Source organism: Mus caroli, unplaced genomic scaffold (genome assembly GCF_978045245.1).
Source record: "Mus caroli unplaced genomic scaffold, Mus_caroli_1 scaffold_17, whole genome shotgun sequence".
Classification (NCBI taxonomy): Eukaryota; Metazoa; Chordata; class Mammalia; order Rodentia; family Muridae; genus Mus; species Mus caroli.
Genome location: NW_028227272.1, coordinates 61890441 through 61906762, shown reverse-complemented (window position 1 = coordinate 61906762; position 16322 = coordinate 61890441). Strand labels below are relative to the sequence as shown.

The 16322-nt window shown below is 38.1% G+C and overlaps 1 protein-coding gene across 2 annotated transcripts in view; it reads left to right on the top strand.

The window, feature by feature from the left end:
• Nucleotides 1-7417, top strand: part of Znf654 (zinc finger protein 654) — a 70885-nt gene extending 63468 nt beyond the window's left edge. For both annotated transcript variants that reach the window (XM_021184906.3, XM_021184908.3), the window contains 2 exons: nt 1728-4023; nt 5259-7417. In XM_021184906.3, the coding sequence (XP_021040565.1) occupies nt 1728-4023; nt 5259-5266 (2304 nt within the window). In that variant the 3' untranslated portion in view covers nt 5267-7417. The remainder of the gene's footprint in view (nt 1-1727; nt 4024-5258) is intronic.
• The last annotated feature ends 8905 nt before the right edge of the window (nt 7418-16322 follow it).

Sequence of the window (16322 nt, the reverse complement as noted above, 5' to 3'; positions counted from 1 at the left end):
TACATGAGGCTTTCAAATGGTTACTTTTTCCTATAGTTCATAAGCCATATGTTGGCAGTATGACATGCAACATACACAGATGCCATTCTGATTCTTGTCCTGGTCAAATAAGTATTGATTATTCCAACCAGTAGAGGCATAAAATCGATTTCAGTAGATCAATAAAAAATTCTGCAGTAAAAGCTAATACAATTATCATTAACAGAAGTAAAAAGGTACTGATTTTCATATAATTTCCAGCAAGCTTATTATTCCTGTCTTAGTCAGGGTTTCTATTCCTGCACAAACATCATGACCAAGAAGCAAGTTGGGGAGGAAAGGGTTTAATCGGCTTACACTTCCATACTGCTGTTCATCACCAAAGGAAGTCAGGACTGGAACTCAAGCAGGTCAGAAAGCAGGAGCTGATGCAGAGGCCATGGAGGGATGTTCTTTACTGGCTTGCCTCCCCTGGCTTGCTCAGCCTACTCTCTTATAGAACCCAAGACTACCAGCCCAGGGATGGTCCCACCCACAAGGGGCCTTTCCCCCTTGATCACTAATTGAGAAAATGCCTTACAGTTGTATCTCATGGAGGCATTTCCTCAACTGAAGCTCCTTTCTCTGTGGTAACTCCAGCTGTGTCAAGTTGACACAAAAATAGCCAGTACAATTCCTATACTTTATTAGATTTGTATGATGCCCCTTTCATATTTGAGTAAATGTAAAGCACTAGCATATATAATAATAGCAATAATAACAATAATCTCACCATCATTATAAGTACTATTTAGTATAATAACATTTGCACTGATTTTAAAACATAATTACTTCCTGGCATCTATTTGAAATGACATGCATTTACTCTCTGTCAGAGAATGAGAATGAACCCTTAAGGGAGACTAGAGTTGAAAGAAAATTTGAAACAAAGTTTGCAAACATTTTACACTACAGTTATTGTGTCTTGTCAAACTTGAGAATTAAATATAAAAGAGTTAAAGCAAACATAATTATTGAAGAGACTTGATTTGAAAATTCTTCCCAAACTTCACAATACTGTTTCAGAAAGTTTTCCTTTTGGAGTTGTATTCAATTTTTTTCTTTTTTCTTTTCTTTTCTTTTTAATTTATTTTTTATTTTATTTTTATTTATTTATTTATTATTATTTTTTTTTTTTTTTGGTTTTTCACACTCCATATTCCATTCCCTGCCCATCCACCCTCCGACTGCTCCACAACCCACACCTCCTCCCAACTCCCCTGTCTCCACGTGGATGTTCCCATCCCCCCACCCCACCTGACCTCTAAACTCCCTGGGGCCTTAGTTTCTTAAGGGATAGGTACATTATCTCTGAATGAACACAGAACCGGAAGTCCTCTACTGTATGTGTGTTGGGGGTGTCAAATCAGCTGGTGTATGCTGCCTGTTTGGTGGTCCAGTGTTTGAGAAATCTCGGGAGTCCAGATTAATTGATACTGCTGGTCTTCCTACAGGATCGCCCTTCTCCTCAGCTTCTTTCAGCCTTCCCTAATTCAACAACAGGGGTCAGCTGCTTCTGTCCATTGGTTGGGGGCAAATATCTGAATCTGACTCTTTCAGCTGCTTGTTGGGTCTTTTGGAGGGCAGTCAAGATAGATCTCTTTTTGTGAGTGCTCCATAGCCTCAGTAATAGTGTATTAAAAATTTTTAAGCAGATAGTATAATAGTTTTAAAAGTTATATTTAGTAGGAATATTTTTGTTTTTCCAGGTTGAAGAAGAAGGCCTACAAATTTGTGTTGAGATCTGTGGTTGTGCTCTCCAGCTTGATCTCCATGATGATCCTGAAACTAAATGTCTAATTTATAAAACAATTGCACATTTTTTGCCAAATGATCTAGAGATTGTCAGGGTTTGTGCTCTCTCAGTATTTTTTCTTGAGCGTTCCTTAGATGCCTACCACACCGTTGAAGAGCTTTACAGACGTCCGGATGAAGAGTATAGTGAAGGCATGAGTACTGTTCAAAACCGTGTTCGTTTTGAATTACTTCCAATTTTGAAAAAAGGATTGTTTTTTGATCCTGAGTTTTGGAACTTCGTAATGATTAAGAAAAACTGTGTGGCATTACTGCGTGATAAATCAGCAGTGAAACTTCTAAATGAAAATACACTGGAAAATCCTGCAGGTAGTCTAAAAAAGAGAGTGGAAGAGCAGAGTGTAGAAGAAGATCAGAGCACTGGAGAGACTCACCCTGGTGATGCATCTGTACTGCAATCCAAAGGACAGGCTAATGTGAAGAGAAGCCTGTCTGCTCTTAACACGTCCAAAGTGGATCATAGTGTCCCAAGGCATCGGTGCATGTTATGCAACAAGGAATTTCTTGGTGGCCACATTGTAAGGCATGCCCAGGCTCATCAGAAAAAAGGCAGTTTTTCATGTGTGATATGTGGTAGGAAATTTAGGAACAGAGGACTTATGCAGAAACATTTAAAAAATCACGTTAAGAAGATTCAGAGACAGCAGATTGCTACTGCACAACAGGATGATCCAGAAGTCATCACTTTGGAAGAAATAAATGGTTCCAAATCTTTAATTTCCTTTGAAAATGGGAACTCAAATACTAAGGGCTTGGAAATAGAGACATTGACGGCTTCCAGTGAGAGAAACAAAGAGGTCATCCGTGAACACATGGCTGAGTTCATTAAAATTCCCATTGCTATATCAGAGAATGCTATGGAAAACATTATTGAAAATGGCAAACCAGACACTTCTTTCAATAATATCTCAGAATCTTTACCTCAGTGTGATGATGACTATGAAGAGGAAGAGAATGAAGATGATTATGAAGATGATTATGATTTGAATCAAGAAACATCAGTACTTCATAAAATCAATGGAACTGTGTGCCATCCAAAAGATGTATATGCTACAGACCAAGAAGGCAACTTCAAGTGTCCTGCTCTTGGCTGTGTAAGGATATTTAAAAGAATTGGGTTTCTAAATATGCATGCCAGGACTGTGCACCCAACTGATTTAAATGTGCGGCAAACTGTAATGAAGTGGAGTAAAGGAAAGTGCAAATTCTGCCAAAGGCAGTTTGAGGATTCTCAACATTTTATAGATCACCTTAATAGACACAGCTATCCAAATGTGTACTTTTGTTTGCATTTCAATTGCAATGAGTCATTTAAGCTGCCATTTCAGCTTGCCCAGCATACAAAAAGTCACAGGATATTTCAAGCTCAGTGTAGTTTTCCAGAATGCCATGAGCTTTTTGAAGATCTTCCTCTGTTATATGAACACGAAGCCCAGCATTACTTGAGCAAAACACCAGAGTCATCTGCACAGCTGAGTGAAGTGGTTCCTCACCATCAAGAAATAGACCCATTTAGTAATGAGAACCAAACAATTCATCATCCAGTTTCTACTAGTAAGTCAAGGAAATATTCTACAGAACCAAAGACATATATAGACACTATGGAAAAGAAAACAGACAGTTTAGTTCAGAATGGAAATGAACATTCTGATGATACTGTTTCAAATATAAGCTTCATAGACCAAAAGATGCCTGCCATAGAGCCAAATCCTGAAAATACTCATAGTACCACTGACTTAGTCAATGGACACAGTGAAATAGAGCAAACACCATTAGTTACATCAGATCCTACTCTGAAAATAGATATAAACAGAAACAGGACAGAAAATGGTTCTATTTTACCCAATGTTGAATCACAAGAACACAGTGCCCTGTCAGTATCTCAGGCACCATCCAAACCAAATCTTACAAGTGAACATACTTCATATGGCTTAATTTTAACAAAGCCATTTGTCAGACCTTTGCCTCCCAGTTACCTTGATGAACGATACCTTAGTATGCCAAAACGCAGAAAATTTCTGACTGATATTGTAGATGCCTGTTCTGATCAAGATAACATGTATAAAAAACCAGTGAAAAGATTACGATGTGGCAAATGCCTGACCACCTACTGTAATGCAGAAGCACTTGAGGCTCACCTTGCACAAAAGAAATGTCAGACACTCTTTGGATTTGATTCAGATGATGAAAGTAAGTCTTGTGTGTTTTTATTAGCTCTATCTGTAGAAATGGAAAGATACTATCACTATATCTATAATGTATATCTGTGCAGCTAAAAACATTAACACGTGTAACCCAGACGATAAAGCACTATTTTATACATTCCCTTTAAATCCACAACCACTATGAAGTGAGATTCATATTCTTGTTTTAGCTCAACCAACAAATACATTCACGAGTAGTTTGCACAAGCTTATGAACTTTGGGAAGCGAGGAATCAAGATTTTTCATTCTTTGCTCCTACTTTTCATACTATACTATACTATACTATACTATACTATACTATACTGTCTTAGTTAGGGTTTTACTGCTGTGAACAGACACCATGACCATGGCAAGTCTTATAAAAAACAACATTTAATTGGGGCTGGCTTACAGGTTCAGAGGTTCAGTCCATTACGATCAAGGTGGGAGCATGGCAGCATCCAGGCAGGCATGGCACAGGCAGATCTGAGAGTTCTATGTCTTTATCCAAAGGCTGCTAGTGGAAGACTGACTTTCAGGCAACTAGGGTGAGGATCTTATGCCCACACCTACAGTGACACACCTACTCCAACCAAGTCACACCTATTCCAACAAGGCCATACCTCCAAATGGTGCCACTCCCTGGTCCAAGAATATACAAACCATCATATATACTGTAGTATACTATACTATACACCATACTATACTATACTTTTTCTACTACAAGTGGCTTTTCTTTATTCAATGTTTCACATAATAGAAGTTGTTGAAATAATACTTTTCATCAGCATGATAGAATATGAAACAAGTAAAACTAAGTTACTGTCAAAAATAGAAGTAAAGAGCCTGGGGAAATGGCTCAGCAGATAAAATACTTCCTGTGCACTGGTGAGGACTGGACTTCAGATCCCCAGCACCCATGTAAATGCTGGGCCAGCATAGTGCCTTGTCTGTAACCCGAGCATGCAGGACCTCAGTTAGAATCCCCCAGCAAGCTAGCTAGCTATACTAGCTAGCAGAATCTCTGAGCTTTGGCTTCCTACATAAACATGATTATCAAGAAAGATAACCAACATCAACCTCTGGTCTCCAAATGGATCTGGACACATGTGCCCCCACTCACAAGTATTCATGCACATATATGTACACTACAAAACACATGCACACACATGCCAGAAATGTAAGGCTTGCTTTTCTATTATAATCTATGAAATTTGAATTAAAACTATTTTATTTTACAGGTGCCTGATAATGTCTCAGAACGATTTGTTGATCATGCAGTAGTGTTTTAAAAAAGCACTACAAGAAAATGCATCATCAGCTTGCTCTTTCCCTGATGGCCTTAATTTTAGAGTGGTCTCGGATTACTAAAGAAAAGACAAAGCACATTTTCTGGAATGAACTTGCAGAGGAGATGTGCCGGCTTAGACTCCAAAAGGGTTATAAAACTCCCAAAGTCCCAGTTATCCATGAAACCACACTTTAAAAAAGTTTATGGTGATTAATAGCAGCATGTTCAGTTTTGCTTTATGTGAAAACACATTTGGGTAACTAGTCAGAAATACAAACCAGCAATGGCCTTACTGAAGAAAGGAAAAAGTTGATTCATTCTAAGATGAGATGGAGGGGAGCTGGGTTACAATAAACATGTAAAACACTCTGAAAATGGAATTTGTTTTCTTGTCCTGCATATTCATTATGTCTTCCCTTCTGGTCAACATATTTTAAAGAATCATTCATTGCTCTTTAGTTTGTGATATAATTTAGAAGCTGATACATAGAAATAAAGTTTGATTTATGATCATGCTGTCCACTAACGATTGTAACTTGTTTTAGGCAATTAAGTAGACAGGTCAAAGTTCAGTGAATGGCATGCCACCATTGAAAAATTTAAAACAAAACAAAAACAGTGCTTGGCTAATAAGCTCTTGATAAGAACCTTCAATGCCCCACTTTTGTAAAGTTAGTGATTTAAAGGCAGCAGCCTTAAGTAGACAAGAAAAGTGCCATCGGATACTTTGGTGGGGGGTGAGAAGAATCTAAGACCATCACATGCTAGATAGTTGAAGGAAAACACTGAATTAAAAAATCCTGAATGTGAATAATGGTAAAAGCACACTGGGATATTCCTATCTGTACATATTAGGACATTGCTGGATGATTCATAGTAAAATCCTTTATACATTAGTATGAGTTATCTAAGTATGGTCCTATGAAAATAATTGGCTTAAAAGTATGTCAGTTAAGAATCAGTTCAAGAGTTCATTTTATTCAGTTAGGAGAATTAATTCAAAATTAAGCCATACTAATATGCTTTCTTCATTAGTGATGAATTTGGCCTGCATAGTAATTTTTATATTTAAGGAAGTACTTACATCAAAATTTGCACAACAGGAATACAATAACATATATTAATACATTGTTGTTCTTGGTGACCGTTCTAAGAAGATTTTAACTTATTAAATTATTAAAACAAATATTTTACAGTTTAAAAAAAATCTTCTAGATATTTCCCACCTGTCAGTTATGAAAAGGGAAATACCTAAAGATCTCCTTTACCTGATAGTATATAAGTCTAAACAAGACAAAAACATACAAACACAAAGGTGAATTCTTTAGACACATTAGTATGCCACGTGTCAACTAAGTGTTCCAGCTACTCCAGCATGGTTTTGTGTAAATCAGACAATGTCATCATACTACAAATTTTAGGAACATTCTTGAGGTTAGGAAAATAGGACATTACTTTCAGGGTGGCTTTCAGACTTTTAAAAACTATGTTTTCCAATAATGCTCTATCAGAATATTTATTTTTTTATTATTTACCATGGGCATTTGCAACTATGCAATGATGGTCACTAGTCCATTCCGATCAAATTGAAGTTCGTTTTAGTTTTATTATGTAGCCTACATTAGGCTGTATAATTTACGTGAAGATAACAGATAAGTACAACTCATATGTTTTAAATCCTTTAAGTTCAACTCAAAATGTTTTCCATATTTCTTGACACTAAAAATGTAATAATTGACTTTTAGTTCATATTAAAAGTACATCTTGTAATAAAAATCCTGTTTGGAAACTGGTTCATTTGCACAATGAATTTTTTGGGGAACAATTTCTGCTTTGTGCACTTTGCAGTTAATAACATTTTACCATTTTTTAACTTTATTTTTTACAGGTTGTAACCACTGATATAGATATAAATCCATAAAGCATTACATTTTTCTTAAAGTTTGTGTGCAAAGATGTGTTAAGCAAATTCTGCCTCTTATTTTATTTTGTCTTTTAAGCTTAATTTGAAGGTTTTCTTTTGACTTTTGTTGCTAGGAGAAAATTTTCCTATAGATAAAATTGTTTCATATATAATCAACACAAAATGTCGTGTAAAATTCTGTTTGACCACATTTTTCTAACCTCTTTATATACTTCTCAATTTTACCTGTTGAAAGAATGTGTGCATTTTATTATGGTTTTTCTCCAAAGCATTTTGCTTTTGTGTAAATCCAGCAGTTCTGATTTGTGATTCAGACGGAAAGGAAGCTTTCCTCTTACCCACATGCTTTTCCTTCTCCTTGTTTTCTACTAATGCTTTGAGGATACATGAACTCCTTTTAAATGTTTGTTTTAAAATAATTATATGTGGTCAAGTAAGGTCAAGGAAAGTGCAGATCTGAATCCTTGCTGCTCAGACACAGAAGATGCACAGGAAAGAATCTCCGTGGATAAGGACACTGGTACTTTGGGCTCTAGCCATATTCATTAAAAAAAAAAAAAAACCACCAATCTATAACAAAGTATAATTTATATCATTGATGTGTGATTCTTTTCAAGTCGCACTGAACACTTAGCTGTACTTTCATGTCTGGTTTAATAGTGTATGAATGAAAAGCCTAAAAGGGATGGTAGTGTTTGTTTTTAATTTATTCGCTACTGTCAAACACCTCTTCAGAATGAGCAAACGCTGCCTTTGCATTTCATTTTGGTATTGTTATGTGAAAGATATTACAGACTCAGCACGAAGGAACATTTGTGCTTCCTTGTTGAACATTAAATTATTTTACTTTGCATTTTATAAAAGTACAAATTAAAACTGAGCCATTGAACTGCAATAAATCAACAATAGTGTCTCATTTCAAGAAATTTTTTGTACTGTACATAGATTTGTTCAATAAAACATTGTCCTTGTTGATAATGCAAGCGTTCAGTTTTATGTAGTACACTGATTTCAAGAATTCAGCTTACTTAAATGTATTTTTTATGCCTCATAAAAGTGGGATGTTTCAGTTAATGTTATCACATTCAGAGTGTTGAAACTTTTTGAAAGGAAACAAAATGATACAAGTAGGGGTTTTGTTGTTGGTTTTATTTTTATTTTTTGATGAAGGAGTAAGAGTTGATGGAGGGAGCTGAAAGAGTGGCTCAGAGCTTTAAAGAATGCTTTCTGCTCTTTATAAAGGACTTGAGTTCACAGGTTCAGTTGCCAGCACCCACATGGCAGCTCACAATGGTCTAACTCTATTTCTAGGAGAATTTAATTACCTCTTCTGGCTGCCCTGAGCACCAGGCATTCATGGCACACACACACATATTACAAACATACATACACTTAATGGCTACTGATGTCATTTCAAATAAAGGATGACCAAAGTCTCTACAGACTTGGGGCAAAAGGGGGGGTATCAGAGCTCAGCAGATGCCAAGCAATGTCAACATTGGTGTCTTCAAAGATGAAATGCTTCCTGGAACTTCAGTGAGTCACTGCAGTATCAGGATAAGTGCTGGCTGAACATGCCATGTGCAGTATTTTCATCCTATTATTCTAAAAAGGATTAGGGGTATGGTTCAGCCATGGAAGCATGTTTGGCATGCTTGAGGCCCTTGTTTTAATGCCAGTATTTTTTTTTAAGTTATTGAAGTTACTGTTTATCCAGAAGTGATCTTGGGCATGAGGGCTCTTTTGGTTCAGTAGCAGGGAAAAAAACAAAACCCTGTCCTTTTGGCTATAACTTAAAAATTTGAAAAATGGTATATAAGTAGGAATGTCTTTAATGCAACGGGATATCACTACAAGTGAATAAGTGAGTTAAAGTGATTTGCATATATTACAGCAGTTTGACTTGTAAAAATGTCACTGAAACATTCTAGCAATGGGATGTAGAATTTTCTGTCTGAAGGACGACATATTCTTGGACTAAATGTAATCCATTTTCCACAACAGTACATCTATTTAGATATTTAGGCAAGTTGCTTAAGTAACATTCCATTTTTTCTTTGGATTTGGAAAAGTAGGTATCCATTTGTCTGTTTGGTGTTGCCACTATACCTGACATTAGATAATATATAAACATAGTTGTTGGGGGACAAAAGCTGCGAAAGCATGCTGCCAATCTTGGCTGTATCATGGCCTGCTTGTGGATCAAGGACCTCCACATAAAACCAGATACATTGAATATAGTAGAAGAGAAAGTGGGGAAAAGCCCCACATGAGCACAGGAGAAATTTTCCTGAACAGAACACCAATGGCTTATGCTCTAAGATCAAGAATCAACAAATGGGACCTCATAAAATTGCAAATCTTTTGTAAGGCAAAGATCACTGTTAAGACAAAAAGGACACCAACAGATTGCACAAAGATCTTTAGCAATCCTGAATCCAATAGGGGGCTAATATCCAAAATATATAAAGAACTCAAGAAGTTAGACTCCAGAAAACCAAATAACCCTATTAAGAAATGAGGTACAGAGCTAAACAAAGAATTCTCAACTGAGGAATACCGGATGGCTGAGAAGCACCTGAAAAAAAAAAATGTTCAACATCCTTAATCATCAGGGACATGCAAATCAAAACAACCCTGAGAATCCACCTCACTCCTGTCAGAAGCTAAGATCAAAAATTCAGGTGACAGGAGATGCTGGCAAGGATGTGGAAAAAGAACCCTCCTCCATTGCTGGTGGGAATGCAAGCTGGTACAACCACTCTAGAAATCAATCTGGTGGTTCCTCAGAAAACTGGACATAGAGGACCCAGGTATACCACTCCTGGGCATCTACCCAGAAGATGCTCCAGCATGTAATAAGGACACATGCTCTACTTTGTTCATAGTAGCCTTATTTATAATAGCCAGAAGCTTGAAACAACCCAGATGTCCTTCAAAAGAGAAATGGATACAGAGAATGTGGTACATTTACACAATGGAATACTACTCAGCTATTAAAAACAATGGCTTCATGAAATTCTTAGGCAAATGGATGAATTTAGAAGATATCACCCCGAGTGAGGTAACTCCGTCACAAAAGACCATACATAAGTGGATATAAGCAAAGAGTGTGGGAATACCCAGGATACAACTCATGAACCACATGAAGCTCAAGAAGAATGAAGACCAAAGAGTGGATGCTTCAGTCCTACTTAGAAGGGGGAACAAAATAATCAAGGGACACAGAGGGCTGGAGGTATTTGGGAGAAAGAGAGGAGGGAAAAGGGAAAAGGAAGAAACAGGTATGGGAGATGTACAGATGGTCAGGAAAATGAACAGAGGTATGGGGAGCTGGGGCTAGCGACCAGAAAGTTCCAGATGCCAGGAAAGCAAGAGCCTCCTAGGACCCCACGGGGATGACATTAGCTGAAATACCCCATAAAGGGTATGAAAGTGTCCGTATCCAGAGCTTCGGCATGGCCTCCTGGTTGAGGGTTAGGGCCACCCATCCATCTCAAAAATTTTAACCCAGAATTGCTCCTGTCTAAAGGAAATACAGGAACAAAGAGTGGAGCAGAGACTGAAGGAAAGGCCATCCAGAGACTGCCCCACCTGGGGATCCATCCCACATGCAGACACCAAACCCAGACACTATTACGGATGCCAAGAAGTGCTTGCTGACAGGAGCCTGATACAGCTGTTTCCTGAGAGGCTCTGCCAGATCCTGACCAATACAGATTCGGATGCTTGCAGCCAACCATCGGACTGAGCACAGGGACCCCAGTGGAGCAGTTGGGGGAAGGACTGAAGGAGCTGAAGGGGCCTTATCTGGCATCAATGGGAGGGGAGGCCCTTGGTCCCCCTTGAAGAGGAATGCTAGGGCAGTGAGGCAGGAGTGGGTAGGTGGATGGGGGAGTACCCTCATAAAAACAGGGTAAGCGGCAAATGGATAAGGGGTTGGCAGAAACCAGGAAAGGGGATAACATTTGAAATGTAAATAAAATATCCAATTACAAAAATAAAAAAGGAAAACCAGCAGTATGCAGAAAAGAAGCAGGAGTGAGGAGGAGCCATGCTGTTCAGTAACAAGCTCATAGGAGCAAACATACTGTCAAGGATGACTAGCTATCTGATACTTTGTTAGTGTTCTTCACACCTTAGATGGACTTAGCTCCCATCATATGAACATGTATACATGCTCAATTCAAATGTGCTATGTCCAAGCAGTATAAAATATGTACTAATCTGTAAAACCAGTGGTTAACAAGGACACAAGTTTGGATTATATATCAATATCTTTAACTTGAAGAGTGCTACATACGGAAGAAAACTGGCTTCTGATTTACTATATTATATTATTTACTCACTATGTGTTACCTCCCATTGTTATAACAACTCACTCATTAATGTGAACGATATGCATAAGGATTATCCAATTGAATAATCAAAGAACAACTCAAACATTAATGTGAATGGTGCTTGTCAGTGCCTAAGAGAAGGATTACCCAATTGAATAATTACATTTCTTGCATTTTGCCACGCAGTTTCCCTACAAGCATGAATGGAGACATGTCCAAACAGATAACTTTACCTGAGAATCAGTGATTTCAGGGACAGAATGAAGTCTGGCTGACATACTTAGTAGATAATTCAATATTTTCTAGTAAAGTGTGGTCCCTGGAACAGTACAATCAGTGTCATGTGGAAACTTGTTAAATATTATAGATTTTCCTGCAAGCTCTAATGCTGGCAGATAACTGCAATGGGCTAGACAGAAACTTGGTTCAATAGGACTTAGCTGGACTGGTTCAAACCTATGGAATTTAAGACCAGACTGTTTATTTTAAACATACTTAAGTACAGTATAACTTTGGATAAACGTTTCCTGGTAACAATGACCTCAACAATCCCATATGCAAAATAAAACTGAAGGCATGAGTACATTGAAACTCTTTTGTAAAGTACATGTGGCCTCTACTATTTAACAATGTGTTCTATAATTTACTGGTCTAAGATCTGGTGTGGTCTCTGACAGAGGTAGTGTAGAATCACCATGCTATTAAGTACATGTGACCTCTCCATGGAGGGTGGATTCTAGTAACTAAAAAGCAATGCTAAAGATTAGAGTCTGGATAGGGAGGGAGAGTCAGGGATAAACATTCTGGGAGATCTGGGTGAGACCTAGTCCTACAAATAGCAAAGGTCATGAGGTCCCTTCCATTCCTAGGTGGAAAACAGGTATACATCCTTTCCACTTAAGAGCGAAGCCTGGGCAAGCCACATTCCTGGTTCCCCAGTGCTTGCTTATGAGCTCATACCCTCTACATCTATCACAAAGCTTGGGTAATTCTTATACAAGCTTGGAAAAGAAAATTGTATTTGCCACATACAACTGTTATCTCCGAGGCTTACTGCTGAATTCGCTCTTCCTTTCTAGCTCTTTATGAATTCAGCTGGCTGGTTCAATCCAGCTGTCTGACTCAAAACTTCTCTCCAAGGTGACTCATACAGGCTTCTCTTGGCTTCTGACTGAATTGCTCAACTTGGCCTCAAGCTAACTCTGGCATTTGGTTCTAACTTCTGGCTCCTTCTCACTCTCTGGCTCATTCTGTCTTCACTGGCAACCTCTTTTGGTAAAACAGTCCCAGTAAAACTGCACACATGCACATACATACCATACCACACCACCTTTTTTTTCTAGCTGCTCTCTTAAGTCACCTCTCTTTTCTGTGTTGTTCTCATGAGAATTGGGTGTATCCTATCTCTGACTCCTGTTAAATCTCTCTGATTCATCACTTTGCCCTTCAATTAGACATCACTTTCAAACATGGCTTCTTTCTTCTACAAACTAACTTTATCCTCACTTTTTGGAATTAAAGGTGTGTGCTAAGCACATGCTTGTATTCCAGCCGAAAGGTGTGTCCTTCCTGACAGGTAACAGACATAGAAGGGCTTTGGATGTGATCCCTTTGCCAGAGTAGCCCATATTGCTGGATTAAAATTCCTCTACACAGACTAAGGGTCAAAAATAGATAATAAACAACGTAGTGTATCACATTTCCCCATATGCAAAACTCCCTTTAAGTTCAGTGCCTTCTCAGACACATCCCCATTAGTAGGCACTTTGCCACTTGGTAAATAGATAGTAAGAACTGGTCCCTGAAACAGTTTAACACCTGAGAAATTTTTATATTTTAAAGATATTGAGTATACTCTGGTGTCTCCTCAAAATGTATGCCTTTACATCAGAGTTATTAGAAACAGTCAAAAGGGTATGTAGACAAGACTACTCAACTTCTAGAATTGTAGTTCTATTGTGGAAATCTCATGTATTAAGAAGATACCATTAAGTGTATATAATGACATCAATATACTCATGGATTAATAAATCTCCCAGCCCTTATCAGAGTTATCAGAGTAGATTCTATCTGTAGTAGATTGTTATTATCACAAAAACTCCAAATTAGCCAAGGTGTCCAGTAAGAGTAAGAAACTGCAGAATGCTTAGCCTTAAAAATAATACACAGAAACACACACACAGAAACACACACACACACACACACACACACACACAGAGAGAGAGAGAGAGAGAGAGAGAGAGAGAGAGAGAGAGAGAGATTGAGAGAGAACTCCCCCCACCCCTAGTCTCCCGAGTCTCCCCCCACTCCCCCAAGGCCCAGAGATCACTTCACACAAGGAAATGGAAAGAGGCAATAGATGATGATTAGAAGGCTGTCTTCTGGACACCGCAGGGCATCAGCAAGAATGTAATTATAGAGTATGACAGCAAGCATAAGCCTAAACCAGGCCAAATCCTAACATGGACAGGAAAGTTAGACATCCAGTCCGTCTTCTCTAGCTTAAGAGCAGCAATTGTTAGCCATCAGAGAGGCAAAAGGAGGTTTTTCTAAGGGTTTAGTCAGCCTCTGGTAAGTTGACTACACTCTAGTTGAAGCCCATACATCCAAGGATACTTGGCAGCACAAATTGGTCTTGACAGGTTTGAAAATATAAAAGGAAAAAGGTTGGATGGGTAAAAAAGTGGGGGATGGATCTTGGAAAAATATGAGGAAGGGAGTGAATGTGATTAAAATGTACAGAATGCTCAAAAACTAATCTATCATCTATCTATCTATCTATCTATCTATCTATCTATCTATCTATCTATCTATCTATCTATCTATCTTTGTGTTGTTTTTAACAAAATCTCAGCCACTGAATTTTGTCAATAAAGACTTAGGAGCCAGATGCTGGGATGAAAGCCTGCTAGCTCAGAAAGGCAGAGAAAGCACGCAGCTGGTCTTCCTCCTCAGCTGATGTTCCAAAAGTAAGTTCTCCCCAAACTGAATGTCCCTCCCTTCTACTTTCTGTGTGTCTCTATTCCTGACTTCCTATTATTCTTTACTTTCTCTTTTCCTGTTCAGTCCCTGTCAACTGGTTGTTTGCTCTGCCTCTTGACCTGTGTTTGACTTTATTTAATCTTGTTTACAATAAGCAGAAAGCTCTTGGATTAAAGGTGTGTGCTAAGGCTGAGCCAAACCAAAGCTAGAAACATGGTTTTTCCAGTAAACAGCACAGTCTTGGGGCTCCGTGTGATCATATACCCTGGAATATTTATTTACTTTTGGTTTTCTAGACAGGATTTTTCTGTTTAGCCCTGCCTGTCCTGAAACTCATTCTATAGACCAGGCTGGCCTTGAACTCAAAGATCCTCCTGCCTCTGCCTCTCAAGTGCTGGGACTAAAGGTGTGCACCACCACCACAGGGCTTATAAATTGTTCTTAAAAGAATATCGAACTGAGTTTATATTTCTGTAAAGTGAGACAACTATTCTTGCAAGATTATAAGAATTAAGTCCATGTGGGACCTGAGGCCAAGTCCTTATTATGCCTTTAACAAATTTGTTCTGATTTTTATCCTGCCTCTGATCTTATGGTCATATTGAAAATTCCACCCACCTTTATATTGCCACCCAGTCACAATTAACTCAGCATCCTCTCTCTGCCACAATCTTCTCTATATGATTTATTCTTTCTTAGGTATCATCACTTGCTCCAGAAAATCTTAGCTATTCTCATATCGCTCATTAAAACCTACTCTGCCCAGTGTCCCTTTTATCAGGAAATGAAAACTCTGGTGGTCCAAACCAAAGCCTACATTACCGAAGACTATCAGATCTTCCACTCTATCTCAAGGTATCATTTCTTGTTACACAGACAGAGTTGCCTTCCAATTGGGCTCTCTTTCTTCTTCACTGCCTTCAGGCTACTATTGTATGCTTCATACCCTATCAAGTGACCCTGTTTGAAACAAGTTGATCATGTCATTCCTGTTCAAAACAAAAACAAAAACAAAAAATTAGAGTGGCCTTGCAACTTATTTTTTTTAAAGTATGTCTACTATGTGCCAGGCTTTGTAAAGGTCATGAAGCAAAATTGTTTGCCCTACAGAACACACCTTATAATGGGATGGGTGCGGGATAGGAACAATAAACAATATAATATACTAAACTATATAAACACTTTGGAGACAAATGAAATGGTTAGGAAACATAAGCAGACTGTAGGTGGCGACTTTGAATACAGTAAATCATTAGGGCCTTCCTAGTAATATTTTGAAGCAGGGACATGAATAAACGGTAGGAAAAATGAGCTAAGGAAAAGGTCTAAAGGGAAGACCGTCTCAAGTAAAACATCAAGAACATAGGCTTTGAAGCAGAGACCTGCAATTCATGTCTATGGTAGTTATCATAAGGAAACCCTTGAGATTAGCTGCAAGAATTATTTAGAAAATAAAAGAACTGAAGTTAGAGGTCAAACATAAAACACGTCTACAGAATGGTCTTCAAATTTCTAGATCTGCATGATCCAATCCAGTAGCCACTTTCCACGTGTGGATATTAAAACTTTATTCAAATTCACATAAAATTTGAAATTAAGTTCTTCGGTTTTACTACTATACTTCGAGATCTCAAAATCCAGATGTCAACAGTCGTTAGTATGGGCAATACAACAATATTTTCATCATCTCAGAAAACACCTTGGGCAGGGTTTGAATCAATGGCTCACCTGGGCATGATTTTCTTTCTCAGGGAACGTTTGTTAGACT